Source organism: Ursus maritimus, unplaced genomic scaffold (assembly GCF_017311325.1).
Source record: "Ursus maritimus isolate PB19 unplaced genomic scaffold, ASM1731132v1 scaffold_22, whole genome shotgun sequence".
NCBI classification, from domain to species: domain Eukaryota; kingdom Metazoa; phylum Chordata; class Mammalia; order Carnivora; family Ursidae; genus Ursus; species Ursus maritimus.
Window position 1 is genome coordinate 43,594,296 of NW_024424675.1, and position 26,641 is coordinate 43,620,936.

General features: G+C 45.2%; 1 protein-coding gene across 12 annotated transcripts; it reads left to right on the forward strand.

Annotated features, from left to right (window-relative positions):
* Window positions 1-219: 219 nt before the first annotated feature.
* On the forward strand, window positions 220-26,207 carry STX16 (syntaxin 16). Of its 12 annotated transcripts, XM_040638520.1 has the most exons (11): window positions 234-367; window positions 1,035-1,100; window positions 8,912-8,923; window positions 15,564-15,679; window positions 15,804-15,911; window positions 16,301-16,441; window positions 17,324-17,489; window positions 18,578-18,669; window positions 19,229-19,372; window positions 20,593-20,673; window positions 23,102-26,207. In XM_040638520.1, exons 5-11 carry the CDS (start codon window positions 15,819-15,821, stop codon window positions 23,204-23,206), a joined length of 822 nt encoding a protein of 273 aa, XP_040494454.1. In that variant the 5' UTR covers window positions 234-367; window positions 1,035-1,100; window positions 8,912-8,923; window positions 15,564-15,679; window positions 15,804-15,818; the 3' UTR covers window positions 23,207-26,207. The 12 variants fall into 12 exon arrangements, with proteins under 12 accessions (XP_008697675.1, XP_008697677.1, XP_008697676.1 ...); XM_008699457.2 differs by having other exon boundaries at window positions 222-1,049; XM_040638523.1 differs by lacking the exon at window positions 15,564-15,679.
* The last annotated feature ends 434 nt before the right edge of the window (window positions 26,208-26,641 follow it).

Genomic DNA, 26,641 nt, shown 5'->3' on the forward strand with positions numbered 1-26,641 from the left:
CGGGCCCAGTTTGGGAAGGGGCGAGCGGGCGCCCCGGGAGAACCCCGAGAGAGGGCGGAGCGCTCCCGCGCCCTGGGGCAGGGGGGCAGGGAGCTCCCGCGCCCGGAACGTTGCGAGCTAGCCTTCCGAACGTCGCAGGGGGGCACTCGCGAGGGACGGACAGGAAGAGGGCCAGGGGGGACGCCAGAACCCGGGACCACAGCACGGAAACGGCCCGGGGCTGAGCTGCAGTCAGATCCGGGGATGGAGGGAGCCGGAGAAGAGGAGTGAGGAGGCCGGGGAGGCAGGCCCTGCTGCCCTCCTGGAGGCCGGCAGGCCGCTGTAGCAGTGGAGGACCAGGCCGCCCAGAAAGGGAAGGGGTCAGGAGGTCAGGGCCCGGGCCTTAGCAGGCTCACACAAGCCCCAGGAAGGGAGGGCCAGGAGCCCTGGAGTTCAGGGCCCAGGCCTGCCCCGGGTTGGCCAAAGGAGGCCTGGGCCAGGCCTCTGGTGGGGAAACTGAGTCAGAGGCAGGCCTCAGGGCACGGCCTAGACGCGTGTGAGCCAAGTTAGGGGTAGGGGCACAGACCCTTGGGGGTCTCAGAGACTAAGGGGGGTAGGGGGGCTTCAGGGCCTCCCAGTCCAGAGCCGGATTGGCGAGTTAGACGCTTGTAGATCCAAGGTTGGATTGGGGTGGGGTCTCTGGGACGTTGGCTAGCTAGGCAAGGATTGGGGGGATTTAAGTGCTTAGAGATCGAAGGCAGGCCTTGAGTAGGGGGAGTCAGACAATTGGAAAGCCTAGGTGGTTATTTGGGGAGGGGTCTCTGCGCTTTGGCGAGGCGCAAAGCTGCGCCCCTTTGGCTGGAGGCCTCGTCCAGAGAGGTTTCTGTGCAGGGTGGGCCGCCTGGGCCAGGCCACGAGAAAGAAAGTGAATAAACGAGGACTATAAGTGGGCGGGGGGCCCCTGAGAGGGGGGTCACAAAGGGTGAGACATGGCCACCAGGCGTTTAACCGACGCTTTCTTGTTGTTGCGGAATAATTCCATCCAAAACCGGCAGCTGTTAGCCGAGCAAGTGAGTAGTCACACCACCTCCAGCCCTCTGCATTCACGTAGCATTGCTGCGGTGAGTCTCCCGGCGGCCTCTCCGACACACGCACCGTGTGCACTGCGGCTCTGCCTGTCTGTCTGTCTCTGTCTGTCTCTCTGTTTAAAAAAAGAAGATACGAGTAATAAGACGAAGAGTGGTCGGAAATGCCAGGTCCGCCGGCTGGGTCCGCGGACGCGCATAACCCTGGATGGGGAGAGAACAGTCTGAGGCCCCCGCCGCAGCGCAGCCTTGCCCTTTCCTCCGCACTTCCGCAACCCCCCCACCCCACCCCTCCCCGCCCCGGCCGTCCCCGCGCGACCGGCCGCCTCCAATTTACATATGTTTTAACACGAAGATTTGGAAAAATTGGGGCCTTTCCGAAGCCTTTTTGTTTCGTTTTGTTTCAGCCCCCCTCCCCCCACCCCCATACGGGGCCTCACTTTGGTCCTCGTGGCCGGGTTGCAGGCTCGCAGAACCCAAATCCTTGCAAATGAACGACACCCTCCCCCAAAATGAGGAAACAGTGGGGTTGTGTGTGTGTGTTGTGTTTTGTTTTCTGTTGTTTTTTTTTTCTTTTCCCACCCGTTTTCTTTTAATCGCCTGGCCGCCCTCGGTGTGGCCGCGTTCTCTATGAATAATTGCCTCACTGTTTTTCCTGGGGGCTCGTGTTTGTGAGACCGTAAGGTGCTAGGTTCTTCGTTTTCCATTTCCCACACAGGAAATTAAGCTTTTCCCTCCATTCGAACTTAAAAAAAAACAAACAAACAGGGTGTGTATGTGAAAATTAACCTTCAAACTAGCACATGGTTTTTGATGTAATTAACCTGAACCTTTCTTCAGCCCAGCAGCAGACTCTGTCCTGGGGAGGAGCTGGGAAGATGACTGAGGTGGTTTCGTTTGTTTTTGATGAGGTCTGCTTTCCCTTTCTGAGCTTTGGTTTCTTGCTCGGATAAATATGGGGACGGGTCTGCATGGTCTCTGCAAGACGATGATTCGCTTTGGAATACCTTAAATTGAAAACTGAAGTTATGAAACTAGTTGGTAATTGGGGGGCTCCTTGCTGGAGACAGGCTGGAGACAGGCTTGGAGAAGGAGGGAAATAAAGTCGCCCCAAAAACAAGACTCGGAGGGATTATACTTGAAATATACAGCTTTGGGGATATCACACTGATTTCACCTCTTAGGGACCATAATTGCCTTTTAATTTTTTTCCTTTATGACTTTACTGAATGCTTCAGAAAAATCATGCCATGTGTCTTGGTTATTGAAAGAGCGTCCACAAAGACAGTTTTTCCTTTTTGCAAATCACAAGTAGAAAATGTCTTTGGCCATATTGCTCCTATAGAAAAACTATTTTAAGCCGTGTGAACAGTTTGAGGAATAAGATCGTGTAAAGTCAAGTCCAAAAGCATAGAAAACAGGGATGGAGTGTGTTTAGATTTTTATTTACTTAAGAATTGGAAAGTTTTTTCCTGCATTTGTTAACTGAAAGAAATGGTGTTATACTGAAATAAGGGTAAAAGGACACGGGCTAATTCCAGTGCTGATTTTGGAAAGAATGTTCTGAAATAAGCCAAGAATTAGAGAGTAGAAACCGAATGAATAAAACTCCTCAATGGAACTTTAGTTTTATCAAATAAGATGTCAAAATTGCATATTCCTTACATGGCTTGATTTTATGCTACTGATGGGAAAAAAACCCCACAGAACTAAAACCCACATTAATGTTTCTAAGGTATCGGTTTTAACTTATTGGAAAACATTGTTTGCTTTTAAATTTTTAATCGTATAAGATTCAAAACACCCTGTACCGTTGGGTAACGTGAGACTTTTATTATTGTTATTATTATTAATCATTAAGTCAGACAGTTTTAAGAACCTGGTGTCTAAGCCGGGCGGCTTTTTAAAAGTGCATCTTTAAGTCAAACAGATTTTTTAAATGGTCTTCTAAGTGAGGCAATTAAAAAACATGTGTAAGCTGAGGCAGATAATTAAATATGGATAGCTGGAGTATACAATGTGGAAAAACGGATATGTCAACAAAAGGTGCAGATCTGTGTAGCAGACTCAGACAATTTCTTGAAAATAGATTTCTGAATCAGACTCCACATCTAAGATCATTAAAAAATATTTTCTGTACTTTTACCATTTAAAATATTACATGCTTAGGTTAGTCTATTTGAAATCTTTCTCAGATTGTAAGCAATCAGATCATGTAAAACATCCTTATAGTCAGTTCAGAGGATCTAAAAAACAGAATTTGCAATTAAACAAAAATGGTTTGCTTAAGTTAGAATTTAAAAAGAAAACACACATTCATATTTTTAATTGTGTACATTAAAAAAAACACATGGCATGTCAGATTTTTCTGAAACGTTTAGGGGCAAAGTATTAGATCTTCAGTTTGCTTACAATTGATTCAACAGAAACTATTCTGCACACACACCACACACACAGAATCAAACGTGGCAAGACGTTAACATGACTAAGTAGAGAGTATAATTCTGTCGACTTTTCTGGAAGTTGGGAAGGTGCTGTAAACATTTTAGGGGGAAAGCCATGTCTAACACAATTTTTTAGAACTTTATCAAGTAACTTACGCAGTGTGTCTAGCTCATAGAAATGTTAACACCTCGTTTCTGAATTGCAAATTTCAAGACCATGTAACAAATCAAAGAAAATCATAGCTGTTAAATTTGAACGTGGACTGGGTTTTAAGTGATACTAAGAAATTATTAGTTAATTAAACTAATTATAATTAAGTTTGTTAATTTTATTAGAGGTACCTACTGAAATGTTTAGTAGTAAAATGTTAAAATGCCACTTTTTTATATACTTAACCCCCCCATAAATGAAACAAATAAGGCAAAGTATTACTGATTGTTAAGCCTGTTGAGGAATATGTGGGGTGGCCTTATACCATTTTACATACTTTGCTGTATGTTCGAAAAATTATAAATAAAAACTTAAAAGATAGATACAGGTCATTAAAAACGTGAGTTATTTTTAATTAAAAGGAGACAATTTGTAAATATGTAAAACTTAGGTAATTAAAAAGGAAGCAACTAAATTCTAGAGTTTAACTTAATTTAAAAAATCATAACCTGGAATTTCTAGTTCCTGGTTAGAAGAAAAAGCTGCGGAAGTTGATTTCAGTGTGTGTGTGTTACCTCACACACGACCCAAAATCAATCAGTCAATCACACTGAACTGATAGTTTGGGGGGGGTTGGAGGGTTTTTTGTTTTTTTTCAAGTTTTAAATCTGAACGTTCGCATCCTTATTAAAGGAAAAAGCTATGGAAATTGTCAAGTCGTATGCATGCGTGCATCTCACACACCTCAAAACAAAGTACACCTAAAGCCGTATCGTTCGAGAAACTTAAACATGCATTTTTTTTGCATCCTGGTTTGAGGGGGGAAAGCAAACCCACAGAAGTCGGGTGGCGGTGATGGTGGGCTTACTGTGTGTCCCTGTATACATGCGTACTAGAACAGGTCTGTGCGGCACTCAGGCAAATACGGCACAGCCAAGCAGGAGTTTCAGGAGGATGTACAGCGACAAAACAGAGTCCCGAGGGCCGGCAGAGACCTAAAGGTCCCTGACCCGACATCCCCTCTGTGATAACCCCTATGCCTCTCTTCCTTGACCACATTCTGTGATGGCTGTAGGAAATTCCAGCAGCCAGTCACTCCACCTCTTGTGCTACAAAAAAAAGCCTTTGCCCATATGAACCCCAACTCCGTACCTTGTATCCTGTGGTCCTAGCTCTGGTTCTGGCCCTCGGGGTCTCTGACACGGGAAGCCTCTTCCTTCTGCATGATAACCCTGCAGCCTTCGCGTTGCCGGGAGCTTTCTCGAGCTCAGCAGTCCCGGCTCAGACAGCCTGGTTAAGTTTCTTGCCTGTGAATGAAACCTAGTGTTTCTGTATGCGTTTTCAAGTTTAGCACCCAGAGCTGAACAAAATTCTACTTAATTGTGTTTTTGCTTGTGTTGATACTAGTAAAACTAATTGTTAGAAACAGACTGGGGTTTGATTTTTTTAGGCGTGGAGCAAAATGCAGTGGTTGGCATTTCTCATTCATTGTGTTTGGGCCTCAGTGTTGGATCCCCCATCGCCCTTGTGCCCCAGGGCAGGTGTGAAGTGAAGGAAAGAGCGCTGGACTCGAAGTCTGGGAATTTAGGGTGTTTAGGGTTACGTCGCTCTCTCTGGTGACCCAGAACGTGTCTGTAGGCAAGCTTTTTAAACCCTTCCAGCATCTTTTGCCTTATTTATAAGTTGAGGGGTTTGAGTTAGGTGATTTCTAGGGGCAGTATGGATTCAGCAATGCTTTCTTGAGTTCTGTTTCAGTACACTGTTTCTCCTGACCCAGGCACACAGCCCTAGCTTTCATTTGTAAAGGAGACGTAGTCAAGGACATCACTGTGCCGGTTAGCCCAGTGTCACGCAGACATCCTGGGAAGCAGCTTCGGTACTTTGCAGAAATGACGTTGACATCGTTTTGGCCAAGTGCGGGTTTTAAGGCACCACCTCATTCAAGCAGTTACAGGCAGCTTGGCTTGAAGAAGCCAAAATGAATTTACAAAGTAAAATAATCATTCCAAAAAACGTGTAGTCTTGAATGAATTAATGATAAGTAATTGTTGAGTTGCCGTTCCGATCTGAGGAGGTGCTGTAGGACGTGCGTGATTGCCTTTGATTTGGAGTGGATCTAATAGAGGGATTGGAGCGACTTGTTAGCGCTTACTGCCTATCTATCCTCTGGTTGAAAATAATGCATAATCTATAAATGGAAGCTGGAGTTAATTGGTCTTAGATTAGTTTGAAACTAGCCCATTATTTTTAATAAAACATGGTGTGCTTTGGGGGGTGAAAGATACTCAGGATTAACTAAGGTTGTAAGAAATCTGAAGTCCCTTTTCAGTCTTGGCTGTGATATTCGCCAAGATTTACTGAGAGTTTACTGTGTGCCTGGCACTGGGCTGTGGGCATGTGGGCGCTTTCCCTGTGCAGGCTCATTTCACCCTCACAGAGCTCTGTCACATGGGCGCTGTTGCTTTTCTCATGATCCAGGTGAGGGAACTAAGGGTTGCAGGAGTCGGGAGCTCGCCCAGCGTCACCCACCTGGTGAGTCAGGGTGCTGGGATGGGGCTTCGGGCGACCGTGGCCCCAGAGCCCTGTGCTAACCCACTGGGCCACAGCAGTTGTGGCCGCCTTTCCAGGACTCGTGGTGCAGGTCCTGGAAAATGGAAGGACCCATTGTTTACATCTTTTTTGTTTGTTTGTTTTTTTCCTTTGTCTTACACCAGGCTACCATCTTCGTTATCTCCCTTTACAATCATGCAGAGTCCATTTGTACCAGCAGATTGAAGGTTCTAGTCCACACCGAGTCTGTTGGAAAATTAATCCTCTGTCTTTGGAATCCAAGTATGAAATCATTGTATATTTCTCTTTAGATCCATGTGCTTTCCTGCCTCTAAAGATTCTCTTTGAGCAGTGAGGCTTACTTGAGAATAAGGGTACTTTGTTGGATAAAAGTGAAGCAAACTTTTATTTGGGAGTAACGGAAATACAGTAAATAGCACTATCGCATAGCATAGACCTGTGCTTCCAGCTCCGTTTGCTCAACTTTCCCAGACTTCCTGAGTAAACACAGATGCGTTTCCACTTACTTTTCAGTTTTATGTAGAAAGTTCTTCAGACTATAAATTCCACATGCTGCTTGGAGTTTTCAATATTTGCTTGATTATATGCCATGGGCAGGTCAGAAACCTAGATTTAGACATTATAAAGATTTAGAAGGTGATGATGTGTAGTTAACGTGTTTTCATTTGGCTGTATTTTGGTTTTTCCTGGTGGTAATTCTAAATGTTTTAATTTGGGTCTTGACAGAATATTCTGGTACTTTGGTGACTGGGGGAGTTTTGAAGGCCTTCTATTTTTGAGTAGCAAAATGTGGGGGGACTCTTATAAAAGATGACCTTCTGAATTCAGTTCCTGATGTGGTGTGGTAGTAGCTGCCTATGGCTAGGAATTCCCTGCGTTGTTAATGAAATTAGAGATGCTGGAAGCTGAGGTGGAAGGAGACCTGAACACCTGGGTCTGTCCTCATCTCAGCCATTAAGCTCTGGGACTTTGGGGAGATGGGTTTATACATTTTGAAGCTTAGTTTTCTTATGTGCAACAGAATGAGTCTTATCTAGCCCATGGTTCTGATTTCACCTCTTATCAACTAGTAATTGTAGAAACCAAAAGACCAGGGTGTGTGCTTGGTTAATAATCCAAGAGGACAGGCTCCTGTGTAGCAGAGATCTTCACCGTGGCTTGCAGCAATACTTGGTTCAAAGATTAGGTGCCAAGGAGCTGCTGAGGAACAGGCAGATGGACAGGCTGAGATACCGAAGTTAGGGCTTTGCCCTGTGCCTTGTTTTATTAATAAAAACATTTCAGTGCTTTCTTGATGAAAATGTTAAGCTTTTAAAAAATACAAACATTTTCTTTTTTTCTTTTTAAAGTAAAAGGTAATTAAGTCAGATTTCCATATGACACTATCTTCTCTATTAAAATCTTCTCGTACTACTGTTATGGCAGGGTGTGTATATAAATCTAGTTCTCTTTGCTCTCGTAGCAAATTGTAGAAGGAATGAAGAGGACTTTCAGCTTTCTATAATGTCAGCTTAATTGAATTTTTACATGGAGGAATACTGCTTGATTACACTTTTTATTACTGTCATTGTTTAATAATATTTTGGCCCTGGTAGACCAGTTTCATTTGTACTATGAATTTTTAAATAAGGAAGTTATGTTTTTTTAATTTTCTAAATTTACTGCTAAGCATAAAAAAAACCACAGTTGATTATTGAAATTTACCACTAATTATTTCACTGATCAATACTGCAGAAAAGGAAAAAAAGACCTAGTTGTTTAGATTATCTATCATTAGTACATATCTGTTCAGAAGATAGAGTTCCATGTTGATCTGAAAAAGGACCTTTAGTTGTAAATTGAAACTCAATCCTCTGGCTGCCGGTGCTTCTTCCTTCCTTCCTAACCCCTTTAAAAAATCTCTCCTTACCTTTCTGTTTTGTTTTGTTTACTGCTTTTCTAATAGCTTTATAAAGAACTATGTGCTTTCTAGACTAATAATAATATATGGCAAGCAAATGGGAAGAGTTTTTCTCTTACCACCTGTGTCTCTCTCCGGGGAAGAATGGTTTCTCGGCTTGCTTATTACCACGGATAAAGCCGTGTCTGCGGGATTGAATTTGTAGAGACCTTACATGTGTGGTCACTCAAATGTTATCTGAATACAGCCGTAGACGATTTTTGTGGGTTGTTCATTTTCTAATTTTGCTGCATTTGCAGGGCTGATTTACATGCTAAAATATACACTTACTTGACATGGTAAAACTGCATTTTAGCTTTGCTTTCTTATTTTATCTTCCTAAGGGAAATTTAGAATATTGTGTGTGATATTTTTTATTTATGAAACAGATAGGTATTATATTTTAGTGAAACTAAAGCAAGTGTATTTTATTTGCTTTATTGTATTTTAATTTTTACAACTGTTTATTGTTTCCTATCTCATTCATTGAAACAACAGTCACAGTAAATTAAAAAAAAAATGTATATTGATGTAGCTCTTTTTTTTTTTTAAAGGAACAATCAAAAGGGGGAGATTTTTTAAATGCCTGGGTTAGTGGATCTGTATTTGTAGTCAACTTTAGAGTTGCTTAAGATCAAGGTGTTTTCTCAACTGACCATACCTTATCTGTCTGTCCCCATCCTTCTTTTCTCTTTGCTCTCCCTAACTGGATGGGACTGATGGGAACAACATCTCTCTTCAGGAGCTGGATGAGGTATTGTGTTTTGAATATTTTTGTATGTTAGTTAATAAAATTACGTCTGGTTTTTTTTTTTCTGAAGTCTTTGGTCATATACAGAATGCTAACAGAGCTTATATATATTTTAGCATTTATCTTGATTACCTGTAATTGTTATGCTTAACAATTTAATCCTCAGGATTTATTTAATATGCTTTCACACCAGGTAAATTGGTGGTTTAGAGAAGGGTTTAAGGAACTGTTATTTACTGCTCTTAGGAAAGTGTCTCAACTTTGGCAACAGTAAAGGTTGAGCCTTTTCTTGAAATTCCAAAAAGCCAGATTGTTTTTCGGATTATGTGTGTAACTCATGTGGAGTGCAGAAGGACATGATGTGAGGGCAGAGCCCGAAGGAAGGAGGGCTCAGACCCCGCAGACCTGCCGAGGAGGCCTCACAGCCCCTATTTTTGGGGGGAAGCCAGTGACCCTCCGTGTGTGCTCACTGAGCTTGGCATTGCAGGGTCCGCTTTCTGCCCCCTTCCCAGCAGCACACTTTTGTCCATTTCCTGACTTAGAGTTCACCTGGAAGATGGAGAGGGTGCGTATTCACAGCACTTAATTCTAGAAGCGCTAATGAAAGGGTCGAGGTAAAAGGAGATTGAACTGTGGCTGTCCGTTTTGTGTCTCCATTACCCATTTCAGCGGCGAAGGGGTAAAAATATTTTTTCTGAGGGTAGACCTTTTAAAAACAGTAACGGAAGGGGGTGTTTTTTGGTTTTGTTTGTTTTAATTTAGAAGTCCGACCAGTGAGCTGGGATTAGGGTGACTGTCTTCAGAACTGATGGGACTCCTCACTAGACGGTTAAGACCTACCTGTGAGTTCTAAAATCTTTTTTAACTAGTTGATAATAGCAGCAGACGGGGAACAACCTGAGTACCCTTCATCGAGAACTGGTGAAACACAGGAGACAGCTAGCGTCTTGACTCTCCGTCCCCGAGGGCCTCAGCACATGGAGCTCCCAGACCGATCGCCAAGTGCGAAGGAGCCTGGTGTCAGAGAGCGTGCACGATGCCATTCCCGCTCTTTCCGTGTTTGGTTTTGAGAAGAACAACTCACATCGATGCTTGTGTATACTTAGACGATTTCTTAAGAGACACAATGAACAGTTCACAGTGGATACCTTCCAGGAAAAGTCTGGGATGGAGGAGAAACTTCCTTTCTGTAACGTGCCCTTTTCTTAGGTTGCATATCTATTTTTAAAACCCGTGCATGTATTACTTTGTCATTAAAAACAGGACTTAAAAACACCTGCCCTTAAGCGGGTAGCTCACTGAGCCAGGTGCCACGACCTCCCTGCCACTGCCCGGTCTGGGCCTGGGCCCCGGGCCCAGGAGGCAGAAGTCGCTGTAGCGCACGTAGGGAGGTGACGCGTCCCCGGTGACACGGCGGGCAGGATGCCCATGGGTTTGCTGACCAGACTCGAGTGGCATTAAGGTCTGGGGGCTTAGAGAAGAGGCCTTGTAGGATAGATGTTACACCTTCCTGAACAGTTTGGAGATGTGGGGCCTGTGGCCCCCAGAAGGAAGTGTGCGATGGGGGACAAATAACAGAACAACTTAGGCTGAAGAAGCACTGACCACTTTCACGTGAGGGGCACATCTAAAGTCATGTTACATAGGGGTCTGCTCTCTGAGCTGATTTCCAGTCTTTCCTCCTTGCACGGTAGGAACTAGCAGGCCTTCCTTCTTTTCTTCTGAGCTTCTGGGTGTTTCCAGGGGCTTTCCGCATTCTGTCACGAGAGACCCTAGGTGCAGAGCCACTTCGCCACACACACTTCCCGTGCTGTTGGAATTCTCTGAACACAAAATCCATCCTCCAGTCTGGGTACACATGACCACCTCCTCTCGAGCACTTCACTTGGCCCTTCATGTCCTTTGTTCAGAACTGTTGTATCTTTTATGAAGTGTAGCTTCCAGAATTGTATTTTATTTATTTCCTTCCATTTATTTTTTGTTGACTCAGCTAATCATAATTGTATATTTATTACTATTAATTTCCCAGGGACTGAGTTAGGAGCTGGGGATGATTGGGAATGGTGTCCAGAGCCTTTCTTCCCCAGAGCTGCAGTGGGGCTTCGAATCAGTGATTCTGGGGATAGTGAGAGTGACCCCCCAGTTCTGGGCATGAGGTAGATGGAAGCCCACCCCTTTGTAGTTAAGGCCTGAGCAGACTCTCCTGACTGCGTCCCTCGGTCTCCCAGAGTAAAGCCAGCTGGTGGCATCTTGAGTATGTCCACGTTAGGTCGTCATTCTTCTACTTAGATCAGCTTGAAAATCTGCACCCTGGGGATACTGCTCTTCTTCCTTCTCCAGAAGTACTGAGTGAGGTGTCCCTAAGGAGGATGCCCACCCACCATTTACTCTCTTACCCAGAGAAGTATCTGGCCCTCTCCTTGGCTCCCTGCCCTAATCTACGTCCCCTCCTATAACAAAGTCATCTCCCAAGCTGTTGGGTTTTTAAAATTCATAATAGGACATAATAAAAATAAATTACAAGAAGTAAATGTCGAGCTCTCAAACCACATAGCCTGGGCAGGGCGGAGTGATATAGTGGGGGTACGGGGGCCACAGGCTGGGCCCACTGGTCACCTGCTGAGAAAGTCTCTATCACAGTGGGCGGGGGGGGGGGGAGCCGGCGGCGGGTGGGGTGAGGGGTGGAGCAGGGGCTCAGTGTCCATATTTGTACAACAGGGGGCAGTCCCCTCTAAAGACTTGTTGGGGTACAGAGATGAATTCAGTGGAAGGACACCACCGACAACGCAGGCCATCATTGCTCCCTACTGATTTTTTTTAAGGATGTGTATAATAATTGAGAAGAAAGGAAAATCAGTAACTAGCAGCATTTATATCTGTCTGGATGGTATGATTCTCTGATTCCTTATTTTTATATTTTTTGTACATTTAAAAAAGTGTCTGTTTTGAACATTTATTTTTCATAACCAGAAAAAGTAATCACTATTTTAAAACTATCACAGATTTTTAAAAGCACACAGTAGTGCTGACATCCCTTGATTCTCTTTTATCCATATGCTTATTCACTCCCTCAAAAATTGAGATTTCTTAAGCCTAATTGTATATTAGCAAAGTCCTCGAGCTGTTTGAGCCCCATGAGTTATGCCTGTTTCCTGACTTCATCGTACGTGTTCCTTAATTGTCTCACGTGGAAGCGAGAGTGGCCCAGCTATAATTTTCAACTTCCCTTCTGGACTTTTTAAATGTTCATTGCCACAAACAATCCAGAATTGTCAGTATTATTTTTTGTTACCAATGCATTGTGGCTGAACTTAGTTTATTTTTTTTTAGATGTGGGCTCCGGGGGACGGGAGGGGAGTGTGTCTGACTATGCTAATCTCAGCAGAGGCTTTGCCGCATCCTTAATCTTACAGTACACTGAATCAGCCTCCTCGTAAAGGCAGGGTTTCCTAAGAGGAGGAAGGCTCTATATTTGGGGCAGCCAGATTTATAAGATTCTGTGTCTGTGCGCGTTCCTTCCGTAGATGAAGAACTCGTCCGTGCTGTCTGGTGCTCTTTAAAGGGACGAATGTCAACGTCTAAAGCGGATCAAGGGCAAAAGATAACATTAGTGAGACCGGTAGGAAGCCTTTCGGGTGTGCTGTTTTGAGCTTCTGTTGGAATTTTCCTGTGGTGGCAACCCTGGGTTAGGGTCACACACCCCCACAGTTCTAGGAGGACAGAGCCACAAATCAGACAAGAATTCTGAAATTCTTAATTCTCATAAGCACAATTTTTACTAATTTTTTTTTTAATTTAAAAAATAGGGGAAGATATTTTGCTTCAGAAGCACAAGTTCATTTAAGGAAAGCTTTACAGACCAGTATCCTATACTCAGAGAGGGGCCAAGTTGAAATTCAGCAAGGATGAGTAAAGAGAATTAAAAACCTGGCAGTTTTTTAAAGCCTGTATGGACTAGAATGGCACCTTGAAAACTGATACGTCCTAGGTCTTAAAAAAATAAGAAAACATGGTTTCAGATGTGAAGTGAGGTTTCTGAAACTGAAAGGGTGATTGTTTTGCACTTAAAATATATATTTTTTAATGTTCATGTTTGCTCCTGTTTCAAATCATTGACATTTATCTTCAATTATGTTTACTCTTCTTAAAACAATGTGGTTTTTAAATTTTAAATTCATGCTGATAAAATAATGACAGATTTCATCTGAGTACTGCTGAATTTCTTTTTCATCATGAGCTATGGCTATAGACTGTGTTATGAAGAGGACAAATTTCCCCATATTTCAAGTTGGCAAAACCCTGATACACTGTAGGGGATGCTAGGGCCAGCTTGGCGTGCTGGCATCTGTCCCCTTCGGGTAGGGGCCTCTTCATTAGCAGGCTTCCTTAGAACATTTAAAGAGAATATGTTTGCTCCAGTTTTAATTTACATGCATTTTGGGGGGGAACACAACTCTTGTGTAAAATTAAGTTCTGCTTAGAAAAGGTGAATCCACTTCAACTGACTTTTCTCATTTAACAATTTCTCATTTGTTTCAGATAAAGTGATACTAATTACTATCCAGATAAATTTAGATAAATACCATCTCTGTCTCTTTTTTAGTTTAATATATTTGTAAAAACCGTACAAAATAAGATCATGAGTTTAAGAGCCATAAATAAAACAAATTATTATTCTATTGAAAATGCTATAATAATAAACTATAGTGGATTAGATAATAAGCTGGTGCGTGGAAGTACTGTGACCTGTGAAGAAGTACCTTAGCAATTTTGGGTTTTGCTTTGTGTATGCAGCTGGAGGCTCAGGTTCCAGTTCTGCTCCAGTGGGCCCACAGCTCTGTCCAGCACCTGCTGTGCGTCTGGCAGACGCTGGGATTGGCTGTGTGGCTGGTCACTGTGCCCTGCACCAAGTTGCATACCTTTTGGTGACTTTGGAGCAGGAGTTTGAGGAATGAACAGCTCTGCTGCTCGCTGTCTGTCCCTGCTCTGTATAGGATGAGGTCCAACCCTCGTCGCCACACCCACGGAGGGTCAGTGAGGGAGCCCGCTTTGTGTTGATGCATGTGTGCTCACTGGGAGCCTGACCTGTAGTCCCTGGTCCCGCTGGTGGGGACTGGGGCTGAGGACTGTGTTTCCTGGTGGTGTTTCAATCTGAAGTCTTGTTGTCCTGATTTGTTTTCTTAGCAAACTGCAGTTATATTTCACGGGCCTGCCGAAGTGATGGGCAGCTTGTGGGGTAGATGGGGCTTCTGGAGTCAGCCGACCCGGTTTTAATCTGTCACATAATAGCTTTGTGACCTTGGGCAAGCTATTTAACTTTTCTGAGTTTCAATTTCCTCATTTATAGATTGGAATAATAGTTCCTAGCTCACCTAGTTTCTGTGAGGTTGAAAACAATAAAAAGAATATAAGATCCTTATTAGTGAAATCTTAAAAAACAAACAGCGTGGCCGTGGTTGAGAATTACCGCTTCTTGGACTCAGAGCCCCAGATCGTGCAGGTTGGATGACACACCATTTGTTTACGACCTGAAATGACACCGTGGTCCTGTAGGGTCCACGCGGCGGCGGAATGCTGGTGACTTAATCACGACTCACAGATGCTCTGGGAGCAGTTACGAGGATCCTGGTCCCTTCAGTGTGGTCATTGCACGCAGTGTGATCCGTGAACTCGAAGAATGCCCTAAGCCCATGGGGGCAGAACTGGGCGGGGGGGTGGGGGGGTGGAGATGCAAGACTCCAGTTTGCTTGTAGGAGTTTTGCTATAAACTGTTCAGGATTTAGGGCTTATTACTTGAAGAATTTTTTTAATGTAGGGTTTTTTCCCTTATGTTCTGTTTTTTCCCTTTATCTGTGGATTTTTAATTTTTGCCTTGTTCCTTTATTAGAAAAGCAAGCATTTGCTGAACGAATGAAAAAATAAATTTAGATAAATGCAAGGAAGGGGGAGAAAAGCCATGTAAATTCCTCACCCAATTCTGCAGTGTGGTTTAGAGAACCTGCAGAGTGTTACCCACGTAAGACTTTCACCCGCTGTTTTCCATCATGTTTTGATCATCTTTTGGATCTTTGGAAACTGGCAATTAAAATTCTGAGCTCCGGAGGGCACCTCAAGATTCTTTCAACCTGTTCACTGCCTCCAGGCAAGAGAGCAGCTTAACCAAGCCAGACCCACGATCGCCCTCCCCATCTTCAAGGCTTTCTAAGACAGTGTCTTATATGGGGAAGAATCAACGGGAGCTCGTGGTATAAGTGAAAACGTTGCCTGTGGACATTGAGCGGAAGAGGGGAAGTGGCAGTCAGGATCGCATTGAGATTTTTCAGGAATGCTTTTGCCAAATGGTGGGTCATTTGCTAATTGTTTTAGGCAGTTCTTTCACACGTTTTAACACATGGTTAATGATCTTGTGACCAGGATAACTGGATCAGCCCCATTTCCGAAATAAGCTAAACGTGTGTAAGTGAACCTTGCTCCTGTCAAACATTTTGTGTGCGTTCCATTTGTCGCCTAGTATTTTTATTTAACTTGTATCTGATCGCATTAATTTCTGAGGTTCATGCTGTCTTATCATACGTAGTACTAGTACTAAGAGGTCTTTTCTGTCAAGGATCTTTTGTTGATTTTCTTTATTACATTTCTATAGCCAGATCAAGTCAAATTCATGTTCACAAGTATGTCCAAGAAAATTAAGAACTGGTGCATGAAAAGATAGGAAAACAGTCCCAAATCCTAGCAGTATCAGAGCAAGCTTATGATCAGGCAAGTGCACTTACTCCTACGTTTTTTGGTCTTCTTAGGGAGCGACATTTAAGAGGGTGTAAGAGTGTGCTTATCAAAATGGAATCTGAATAATTTGTTTTAATGTCCCTCTCTTCCCCTGTAGCTTGCTGACGACCGTATGGCTCTGGTGTCAGGCATTAGCTTGGATCCAGAAGCAGCCATCGGTGTGACAAAACGGTCGCCACCTAAATGGGTGGATGGAGTGGACGAAGTAAGTGGGATGTTCGTTTCATCCTTTCTTATTTCTTTAAGTAATTGTGATGCCGACATTTGTTAAGATGTCTGCTGTGAAAACTGATTTGGCTACCCTTGAATGCATGTCCCTGGAAATACTTTGCCTTAGGTTTATTCCGTTCACACACCACAAGAAAGGGTATGTGTGTTCGTGATCTTGGCGTTAGGAGTAGCTACCTGGATTATAGAGAGAAACTGAAGAACTGTAGAACGAGGAGTGGTATTTGAATTAAAAGTTGCTCACGCATCAGTGAGCCTACAAGTTGGCTGAAGCCTGGACTCTGTCCTTGAGTGTAGCTAATTGTCTAGGAGGCAGACAGATGCCTGGCAGGCATCAGTGGAGTCCTGGTGATTTCATTTGTTTAGATACAGTACGATGTTGGCCGGATTAAACAGAAGATGAAGGAATTAGCCAGCCTTCATGACCAGCATTTAAACAGACCCACCCTGGATGACAGCAGCGAGCAAGAGCACACCATTGAGATAACCACCCAAGAGATCACTCAGGTGAGGATGGAAGTGGGTCCCCAGGTGGGAACGGGCGTTTCCAGCCTTCTGAGCCTCTCGAAAGCGATAACGTGGTACAGACTCTAAATCAGATCGCACTTCCCAACCCCAAGTTCACAAAGGGACGTGAGGCCCTGAGCTCCCCCAAGAGCATGTGTCTTAGAGGAGCGGGGACTGTTTTCTCAGTTGTTGGTAGATACCGCTGTGGACGGATTTAAAAATGTGTAACTTTTATTGTGTACTAGTGCTTACAAATTATTCCTGTTAAAAAATGGTCCTCATGATTGGAAAAGGTTGGGAGCCGTTGCCCTAGACTTGACTATATTAGTATCCTCGAGAAACTTAGTACGCTAGAAAAATTCCTTGTGAAATGCTCAGTTTGAGTAATTTTTTAATAGTTTGACTGCTGTGTGAACTTCAGTGGTTTACATTTGCGGTTTGTTCGCCTCCTGGTGCTGCTTACCCGGGAAGGGCCGGTGCTGTGGGAGAGCGCTGGGTGTCGGAACGTTCCAGTTCTGCCTCTTCGCAGGGTAACAGCGCTGTGGTTCTCATTGAATCCCCTGGCCCCGGTGTTCTCATCTGTAAGATGGGCACAGTCGTATTAATTACTAATCCCTGCCCCAGGGTGGTGGTGGGGATCGAATGAGAAGGTGGCAACAGAGCAGCACGTGATGACGGAGCCTAAGCACGTGCGCCCGGCAGCTGTCACGTGTGGGTGTTCCTGCGGGTGTAAATGAGGCCTCCGATGACTCCCGTCTGGTGCCCTTGCCCGACGCCGGTCTGTGCGAACAGAGCAGTCCCCAGCGGCCGGACGTGTGTGCGAAGGCGCCGGCACTTGGGCTCCTCCCCGGCCTGCTGTGAGCCGTGGGCCTGTTCTCCCAGCTCTTCCACAGGTGCCAGCGCGCGGTGCAGGCTCTGCCCAGCCGGGCCCGCAGGGCCTGCTCTGAGCAGGAGGAGCGGCTCCTTCGCAACGTGGTGGCCTCCCTGGCACAGGCTCTGCAGGAGCTGTCCACCAGCTTCCGGCGCGCACAGTCGGGCTACCTCAAACGTGAGTGTCACCAGGCCGGCTGGAGGGGTTGGGAGTCGCGCAGGTTCTGGCACTAGCATCGCGGACCACTTTTTGTTTTCATCCTTCTTTTTTGCTGCTAGTTCTCTGTTTCCTCCTGTACCCTCCATCGTTGCCCCTCGGGCACATTCGCACCTTCCGCGGCATAGGGCAGCTCCTGCGCCCGCCCGGCCCCCATGCGGAATGCTGCCTGGACCGAGGCTGGGAACCGGTTATTGGGATAGTTGACGTGCAAGAAAGCACAACTGACTCTGTGTCTGGTGTAAAGAATTTGAGAATCAGTGCAGCGCACTTGTAACACATGTAGCTTTCCAGATGTTGGGTTGGGGGCAGCTGATAACAAATGGGCCGGATAACTTACAATCCCAGGAAAGCTTCCTGTTTGCTTTGAGCGCTGAAAACCTTTTCGGGGAGTAGTGGAACCACTGGCTGCTTGCTGCTTGGCATTGGTGACCCATTCGGCCTACCTGTACTTCCTAGACAGTGGGAAGTCCGGTTTTGGCCACATCCACGTTCAAGTTACCTCATAAACTGGGTTTTCCTTTATTGCCATTGTAATCAGTAATACCCCCACATACTCAAAAAAAAAAAAAAGAAAAAGAAAAACTAGTCCCCCCTCCCTCTGACAACTTGCATATTTGTATTTTAATTTCATTACTTCTGAAATTTGATTAGGGCCATTTAGAATTGTTACTTAGAAATGCTTCTAGAGAGAAACACTGATTTTGTTTAAAAAGTGTTTTGTAACAGCAGTGAGATGAAGTATTTCTCCCTTACTTAGAGATTCTCAGATTGTGTTAAGTGTCATTTTGTCACTCACGTGGCTTCAAGTGACTTGTGCATATTTATAGTGTGATTTTTGTCTTGAATAACCCCCAGTGCTTGCATATTGTTATCTGTTTATAATCCTTTACTCTCCCCCCACCTCTGTTGGAGATAGGCTTCTTTTAAAGCTAAGAATATCTCCATTTTGACTGTTGAGTTTTACTCTAGATTTCCCCTTTTTAATGGTGGAACAGTAACCAGGATGGTTTACATATTCGAGTAAAGTGAATTCCTATCTATGATAGGCATGAAGAATCGAGAGGAAAGATCCCAGCATTTTTTTGATACGTCAGTACCACTAATGGACGATGGAGACGATAATACTGTTTATGACCGGGTACGTGAAGGGGCTGCAGGATTGACTGCTGTGCATTCGCGCTCCGCTCTCTCCCTTCTCTTCATAGACCTGTAACATCCGTGCGATGCCAGTGCGTCAGCGCTGCCTGACTTGTACATCCGTCAGGTCATTTCTGCAGCAGGTGGAAGAACAGTCATGGGGGCCATACTGTTTCTTCCTTTCTGTAGGCTGCAGGGAGGCCTTGTCATCTGCCTTCCAGAACCTTCGGGAAAGCGCTCTGCACACCGCACGTTGGGAGGAACCCAGAGAAGCGTGGGGTTACCCCCGGTGGTTTGCTGCTCAGCCCTGTGTGGCTGCCGACGGGGGTTCTCTTTGTGTCCCCTGCTTTGGCCCCTGGTGCTTTCGATCCCGCTTGTTTTAGGAATTTGGATCTTTCCTGTCAGGGAAACATAAGTGCTTCTGTGTTGTGTTTATGTGCTTTATAGAAGTATTTTCAGAATTCGTTCTTTAAATGGTATCTGCAGTGGTACACCGTACCTTTCTGGTGGGCGGGGGGAGAGAATCTAACATACAAATCCTGTACTTCTTGTTTTGCTAGGGTTTTACAGACGACCAGTTGGTGCTGGTGGAGCAGAACGCGCTGATGGTGGAGGAGCGGGAGCGGGAGATTCGCCAGATCGTGCAGTCCATTTCAGACCTGAATGAGATATTCAGGGACTTGGGAGCCATGATCGTGGAGCAGGTATGTGGCTTATACCTTCCTCGTCATTGAGTTTTCCTGCCATGACGTCTGGTCCTTCTGGAGACTTTCGATTCTGCGTTCCTGTTGTGAAGCAAAATTTGACCCTACTTCCCCCACTTGTGTGTGTATATTTGTGTGTGTGCTATACACTCACATAGATATGTAGTGCAAATTATATGCATATACTAATGCCATTCCCTATAAAATTACTGATAACCCTTTATTTTTTTTAAGTAAAAAGAAACATCAGTAGAAGCTCTCCTATTCTCTGCCCATACTTCAAGGATGCTCATGGGACCACCCTACTTTGGGGTCTGGTGGGTTCTGCCCCCACTCAGCAGTGATTCTGGCAATAGATAAGTTTTCCCTTCTAATTTTGGCAGGTTATTGTGTAAGGGCAACTGGAACCACTAGCTTTCAAGTAGAATTAAATTGTTTGTTCACTGTTACAATCTGATTAGGGTATTTTATTATCTTGCCAGCAGGGATTTGGGTCCTGATCCCCCTGCAACCAGCTGCACAATGGAGTGGTGAGGCCATGCAAGATCTAGTTACAGTAATTACTCCCGCCGTTCCCAAGGAACTGCTCTTGCTATCTCTTCTGATACAGCGTGTTCCATTAAGAGCCCTGTTCCTCCACGTAGCCTGGTGTTCCCTTCTTTCTGTTTGAACCGACAGATTAAACAATTAAAAACAAAATTCTCCTTGAGGCAAACGTGTAATTTTACATGGTGGATTGGAGCTCACCATCTCTGCTCTGACCCATGGAAACCCGTGTTGACGTTTACAGACGTGATAGTCAATTTCCAGGCCTAATCATAACTGGGTCTGGCTTCACCAGGCTTCTCTGCTTACTTGAATCCAAGTATTTAAGCAGCACATGGGCATAGAAGTCAGCCCTTTGCTTCTCAGAGCCTATTTCCACTGAACCGTTTATTTCTTAAACCCTAGTAAGTCTGAGTATGGCATATCTTAGACTGGCTAAATCCAAAAAAGAAACCTCAATTTGTCAGTATTTCTTTCTCATGAGTTAGACTTTATTGTAACTAACACAGCACTCTGCCATTGAGTGCCTAATATTGCTTGATGATGGATTCCAGGGCTTTCCGTGTGTACCTTCCCGGCAGCCGTTGAGTAAAACAGATAATCCTGTGGATAATGATGTCTGCAGTTCCGTGTTCCCAGCTGTTGATCGTCTGTAACTGTCATTTCTTACTCAGGGTACAGTCCTTGACAGAATTGACTATAACGTGGAGCAGTCCTGTATCAAGACCCAAGATGGCTTGAAACAGCTTCATAAGGTAATGTCGTACGTTTCCGCAGCGGAGAGTTTGGGAGCTGTTGTCAGATGCCCAGGACTCTGAGGAGGGGCTCCCAGTGGCAGGACGCTCTCATCCCGCGTCAGCGCCGACCACGTGGGACCTTGTCATCCCACCGCAGGGAATGACTCCAGGGGCTCCTTGCACTTGGATTTGAAATGGCTGAGAAGTCCCTTCTGTGACCGGAAATCATAAAGGAATTGGGCATTTCCTCCTTTCAGAAATTATTTCCTTCTTTGAATCTTCTTGTTTTAGGAAGTCAAGGGAATGGGCATTTGCTAGACGTGTGTTGAACATTCTGTCTGCTGCTTGTTGCTGCTGACTCAGGTCTCTCTGGCTGTGACACGTTTCTGATGAATTGCTGGTGGGGGATCATTCTGGAGCAGATAAAAATCTCATTTTCCCTTTTAATTACTGCAGTATATCGGTGTGCTACCTTGAGGAAAGAATAGTTTGTTGAAGTGAGAGTAGCTCTCTTACTCTTGGCTAATAAGGTAGCTATTTTCGGAATATCTTTCATGGTATTTGTTAAAAATAACTGGGAAGCATCTTAGAAATCTTGTCATCGGTGATGAGAAACACGCATATGCTGCCGAGTGGCTCTCGTACATAATTGGGTGCATGTTTCCTTTAAAAGGAATGTTAATACTTCACAAATACAATAAATTCCGTCCATTTCCTTGTAGCTTTGAGACCCTGTGATATTTGTAGCCATATAATGAGCATTTTTCCAGTCCACGAATGGACTGCTCTGTCGCTTTTCTGAAGCCAGTTGCTCTCTCTGGCAGGGGCGGCCCCGTCTGACAATGATGTCAGGTTTACAGAAGGGGAGACCTACCGAGGTCTGACCGGAAACCCTTCAGTCTCTCTTCTGTGTGCTCGCTGCCACAGCAGGGCGGGGGGAGCCCCCAGCACGTGATGGAAGGAAAAGGCCTGCCTTGGTAGGCAGAGGGCCTCTTGAGCAGTTAGATTCATTTTCCTGCCAAGCCTTGTGTAGGAAAAGGGTGATAACTAACTTGAGTTTCCCACTCCATAATACCCAGTTTCTGATATGCTGTTGAATTATGCATTGGTTTTGAAGTTTCTTAAATAAAAACTACTGAAACATGTTTTGTAATAAAGCACAGATAAAGGGCAGAGCTTTCACCGCGGGAGTGTAAAGTCTAGTGGGAACTAAAAATTTTGTTTTAGGTTCTGCTTTATAAATCATTTTGAGAGGCTTTAAAGTGTATCATTTAGTATTGGCTTCCCTGGTGTTCTGGGTTCCTTATTAGAAAAGTAAGCATGCTCCGTCTTATCTCTCAAGTCACATTGCTGTCAGTGGCATGGCTGGCCGTTTCCTTGGCAGTCACCTCGTCCGATGAAGATTGAGCCTTGGGAGTGGCTTCACATGGGCCGGACTCTCAAGACAAGTTAACCTGTCTGTCCTGATGTTTCCTCCTGGTTGATGAGTGGTTCCCAGTGGGTGTGTAGGCTCACTTAGGAAACAAAAGTACCAGTCAGAAGGTTGGTGGGGACCACAGAAGTAAAATAGAAGAGACTGGATATTCTCAGCAGACGTTTCCATCAAGCTGTCTCCTTGGTGTCCTTCCCTGTGAAAGAGCACCGCCTGGGGAAGGACAGGGCGTGCTCTCCCTGGATGTGGTGAGCGACACCCTCCTTTGTCTGATCAGCCCCCAGGAGCCCAGGTGGGCATTTTTGCGTTTGTGCACAGGAGGCGTGGTGTGCCTGAGGGTGTGGCCCCCAGCCCCGCCCCGGGGCCTCCGGGCGGATGTTGCCGGTGCGGAGTGCAGCGGCTCCGGTCTGTTGTACCAGCAGAAGCGCAGCGAGAGATTATCTCAGGGAGGCTCCTGCTGCACTTGAGACCCATGGGGCACACTCTCCCATTCCTGCTTCAAAGGAGTGTGTTCTTGTTTCCAGCATGGGGGGAGGGGGGCAGAAAACCCCCCTCGGGGGGGCCGTCAGTTCCATACCCGCTGGCTGGGGTAACCCTAGCCCGTTGTTGGAGGTCATCGTGAAGGAGGTATGCGTTCATCGAAGAACCGTGTGCAGAAACGGGAGGCCCTCCTTGAAAGTGGTTCGTCACAGTCAGTGGAGGGAGGAGGAGAAGCGGGTCCGCCTGACCCTGAGGCCGACCTCAGACTCCTCCCGCCAGCCTCTGTCTTAGTCGTGGATCCCCACCCCGTGCTTCCGGCGTCCAGGCTAGCTAGGGAGCGCCAGCCTCGTGGAAGTTGTGCACTTGCGATGATTAAATTTGCTGGAATTGGTGGAAGGGATTATAATGACGTGACGTAGCCCGTAGCAGAGATGCCAGTTATACAGCTAGACCCGCGAGCCCAGGACTGGAAACAAGCGAGGCTTGATTTTGGATTTTTGGGAAAATGATGGCCTTTTTCCCCTCTCTCTGTAGGCAGAGCAGTATCAAAAGAAGAATCGGAAGATGCTTGTGATTTTAATATTATTTGTCATCATCATTGTCCTCACTGTTGTCCTCATCGGCGTGAAGTCTCGCTAGGCATCCATGGGGCTGCGTCTGCCGCCCGCGTGGACTCCCGGGTGCGAGGGGCTCGGCCGCCGTGCGGGCACAGCAGAGGCGCGGGCTGCGGACCGCGGACCACGTGGGGCAGCGAGCGCTGGCCTGGACTCCTCGTCACAGTCGTGCTCAAGCAGAGGGATCGGGCTTCTGATTTTCCTGCATTGTCAAGAATTTAAGGACCTTTGATACTGCTGCAGAATAGAGATTGAGCTCTGTCATCAGTTATAATATATATTTTTTTTAGAAAGAGAAAGTGAGTTGAATGTTTACGGGCACTCCACAGGCCGGTCGGTATCGTATGTGCATATGCTATTTTCTTAGCCTCATGTCGGAGCAGCATGTTAAAATAATTTTTGGAAACATTTTTTTTAAAACCATCTGGTTTTTAAGAAATTTGGTACCAAAAATTTATGAGTAGAGGCAAAAATGCCTCTTCATCTTTCTCTGTATATTTTCCAGTTGAAAACAAACTGAGAAGCCCTTTAAGAATTTATAATCCGTTCCCCATTAACTTAATTTAGCTTTTCCATCACTGTTAATGATCAGAGTAACAAAGTGTGAAAAATAAGAAACCATCATTGATGTTAATTAACACATTTAGATGGGCCAGTTAAAACAGCTTCATAAGTTTAAATTAATTGTAAATGGACTGTCCCTCATCTAGAATCTGTGCCCTGCGTTTTCTGCTGTAAACCAAAAGGGGTTACTAACAAAAGCACCTAAAGTTAAAAGTTGGTGATTTGAACCAACCTCACGTGAAAACATGAAAATGGAAGATGGGCAGTGTCACGAAAGTCACCAGAATCAGCCAGTGTGTCCCTGTACTCGTCCCCAGCCGTCCTCGCTCAATCCATTACTTATAGACTAACCGCATAATGGCCTGTTCAAACCAGACACCATTTAATGAACTGTGAATTTACACAGAGGCCATTCTAAATGGGTCACCCCATTTAGGATTAGTGGATCTCAAATTATTAACCAAACATCACTCCATTTCAAAGTAAAATATTCCACCGGTGGTATGATTTATCGGCTCTTCCACGGCTGCTTAACACGCCCAGAAAGTAGGCATGTCCCTGCAGATTGTGAAAATTTCGGTTAGGAGGTCCCGCAGTTGTGTGAGCGTGAATGAGATCGCCAAAGCAGGACTTTGCCGTTTACTTACCTTTCATCAGTATGGTGCTCGACTATATTCCTGGAACTGTGGAAATGTGGAAAGTGATGGCAACTTTGAAAGCTGAAGTTGTTTGTGTTTTATTGGGTCTTGAGACACCAGTATCTTTTTAATGGTCTTTGTACAATTTTCGATGGCTTTTCCATTGTTTTTTTTTACCTCTCCTAAAAAGTTTGAGAAGAACATGACTTCATTAAATGTGCTGTTTTCCTTGGATCAGTTGCATAAAACGTCCTCTTTAGAATTGACTTTAAAGTTGTTTCCAGAAACTTAAACTCAAGTCCAGAGGTTCAAGTCGTCCAAACAGATAGATCATGGTCTTAATACCCAAACCCACACGCCAGCCTTCCCTTCCCAAGTCTGTGACTCCAGGCGGCCGCTGGTTTTCTTATTACTGATGTGGCTGTAGAATGATCTAGGGGTGCCCCTGGCATTCAGGAAATCGCATGGTATTCCCTGACAAACAATTATTTATTAGGAAAGTCAGGGAATATGAACCCACCACCTCCTTGATCACCCCTGAAACGTGGGGCTTCTACAGATCTTGCGAACAGCTCTAGGCATTGTCTACTCACAGCAGATTTGAATCCAGTGGCGGAGTCAAGGTGTTCCCCGAGACCAGCTGCTCCGAGGAGCGGGGCGCTCTGCAGTTCCAGGCTCCTCCCTCCCTGATGGTCTACAGTGGCAATACTGGACTACTGGTAAAGCTTTCAAAGTGCTCAGTCTTACCCTTGAAGGAAAGTGACCCTTTAAGAAAGGATCACCAAAAAAAAAAGAAGAAGAAGGGATCACCATTTATTTTTATTTATTTTCAGTAAATAGGGGTGATTGGGGTTGGTTTCTGCTCCCCACCCCTCACCCCATTTGGGTAAAATGATAGATCTAAATAGACATGGTGTTAAGGATCTCGAGTGGTCTGAAGCCGGCACGGTGCCAGCGAAAGCCCCAGCGGTCTGCTGCCATTACCTTGTCCCACGGCGGGGAGCGGCCCCAGAGCCTGGGTGCCGACTTGCCCGGCTCCTCAAAACACTGTATTTTTCTTTTGAGCCTTTATTAGGGAAAGATCAGCAGCCTTGGGGGAAGTAAGAGAAAATGGGTAATGGAGTCCTGATACCTCAGGGTCATTCTTCCCCTCTGAAGGAGACGGGCTCCTTTTCCTGCAGACAGCCGTTGTCTGTGGGAAGGCCGAGCCGTCCCTCTCTGTCGGGCTCTGGTGGTAATGCTCGCCAGTCCGGTCCCTCCCCTCGCCTGGGATGCGAGCAGAGAAGAGGGCCAGCAGGGAAAGCTCCTTCTGGGCACCCCTGGGCTCAGCCACTGGACACCTGCCCCCTTCAATGTGTCCTGGCGTGGCTCCTTGGATGGGACTGGAGAGGAGAGGAGAGAAGTCAATGTTTACCGTCAGGTCTCCAAAGCTTCTGATCTTTCCCGAGATTAGTAACTGAAATCTGCTGTCTCTTGTTGTATTAATTTGGGGGTGGGGGGGTTCTGGCTTCGCCATGGGCGTGAAGCAGTGTATGTCTCTAATTTAACGGATTTACCGCTTTCTCTGCTAATTGAGAGAGCATTATTTATTTGTTTTGACACAAGTGCTTTCAGTGTTTTATCCTAGCTAATGGCTTCTTAAAGGTAATAAAACCCTTCCAACCTAATTGGTCAGATAAGACTTTTTTTTCTTGTGTGCTTAAATAAAGCAATTAGCAAAGCACTTCTATCCAAAATGACTTTTTTTTTGGTCCTTTTTTAAAACTAATTTACTGTTACTGGAAACTTTTTGTACAATAAAGCAATCATGCGGATTAAAGAACATCCTGCAATCCTAGTATTAATTTTAATGATGGGGCTCACGTTTTCTTTAAGTGCGTCTGTGTTACGGGAGGGCCTGGTCCATTCTGTGATCGTTTGGGCCAATGACTGTTTATTTTGTGTCTGAGGCCTTGCCTCGGTGTCGGAAAGTCCATCCGTCTGCCTAACGGATGCTCGCAGAGGGACTGATCTGTCTGCTGTCCAATATACAACAGGGAAACTGTCGAAAAGGCAGACAATTATTTTTCTTATGAAAATGTATGCTTCATATACATACCAAGAAACATTTAGAGATCTTCAAATAAAATGTAGTCTGTGTGCCTTCTTGCTGAGACGTCCTACTTACAGCCAGGCTCCGGGAGACTTGAATTTCTAAGTGACTGGATGTTTCCTATTCTATCACACTGAACACTTCAGGGAGAGTCTTTGCCAGCCAA